The 1,232-nt window shown below is 45.2% G+C and overlaps 1 protein-coding gene across 1 annotated transcript in view; it reads left to right on the top strand.

Annotated features, from left to right (window-relative positions):
- LOC107117060 (HRAS-like suppressor 3) overlaps window positions 1-1,229 on the top strand; it is a gene marked incomplete at both ends in the record, with an annotated part of 5,021 nt that extends 3,792 nt beyond the window's left edge. Inside the window, one exon of the mRNA XM_015419092.1 lies at window positions 964-1,229. Within this exon, the coding sequence (XP_015274578.1) occupies window positions 964-1,229 (266 nt within the window). The remainder of the gene's footprint in view (window positions 1-963) is intronic.
- Between the last annotated feature and the right edge of the window lie 3 nt (window positions 1,230-1,232).

Raw genomic sequence — 1,232 nt, forward strand, 5'->3', positions numbered from 1 at the left:
CGGGCCCCTCATGGGGCTCGGCAGTGGAGCTGCAAGGCCGGCACCGGCGGCCGGGACCATTGGGGGCGGTGTGTGTGGCCTTATGACACATTTCCGGTGATGTCAGGAGGTGTGGCCTTATGACACACTTCCGGTGATGTCAGGGGGTGTGGCATATGCTAATGAGTTATGCTAATGAGTTCCCCTAGCTCTTTTTCTACGAAATGACCCCTGGTCCAGTGGTACCTCTGAGACCAACAAAGTTTTATTCAAGGCAGGCACATGAAAGCTTAAACTATTGCCAAGCTCATTTCTCAACCCACAAACATCGGCAACATGTAGGAGAATATAAGGGCCTAAAAACAGATTGAGGAGAACAAAGTTTTGACTCCAGTCACAGTGGCACTTTTAAGGCCAACAAAGTTTTATTCAAGGTATAAGCTTTCATGTGCATACACACAAAACCTTATACCTCGAATAAAATTTTGTTGGTCTTAAAGGTGCCAGTGGACTAAAACTTTGTTCTGCTGCTTCAGACCAACATGGCTACCCCACCTGAACAGATGAAGGGGTAATTCACACAGCAAATATGTGTGCGTTTGACTGAATGTTCTTCTTAAAAATGCAGCACACAAGAGAACTAGCTAAAACTTTTCTTCCTGACTCGCTAGGGTGTTTTTTTTAGTGCAAATCATTCCAATTTGTTTGGAACACTGAGACAGCCCACAGCCTGAACAGACCATGAACATTTGGCTCAGAAAACAGTGTAACTTCAAATTGCAACAAAATATTGATTACATCAAAATATTTCTGTCCCAAAATGCTCACAAAGATATGCTCTTTCGAAATCACCAAGCAGAAAAATCTCCCTACCCTTTTTTTGTAACTACTGGGAGGACAAAAAAAAATGTATAGATGGGTTTGTTGATGGGATGCAGACTATTTAGACTGAACAGTAGGATGTGTGTTTTTCCTGCTCTCAAGGTGAGGTCGCAGGAGCTGGCCTCTATAGTCTTCGTTCTGTCATATCTGACCATGCAATGGTGAAGAAGGAGCCTCTTCTGGAAGTGGTGGGGAACGATACGTACAGAATCAATAACAAGTATGATGGAAGATTCCTGCCGCTCCCTGTGGATGAGATCATCGCCAGGGCAAAAGCAGAGGTGGGGAGAGTGATGGCCTACAGTGTGCTCAGTCAGAACTGCGAGCATTTCGTCACTGGTTTGCGTTATGGCACCGCAGTCAGTGACCAG

This window comes from Gekko japonicus, unplaced genomic scaffold (assembly GCF_001447785.1).
Source record: "Gekko japonicus isolate JY-2015 unplaced genomic scaffold, Gekko_japonicus_V1.1 scaffold9559, whole genome shotgun sequence".
NCBI classification, from domain to species: domain Eukaryota; kingdom Metazoa; phylum Chordata; class Lepidosauria; order Squamata; family Gekkonidae; genus Gekko; species Gekko japonicus.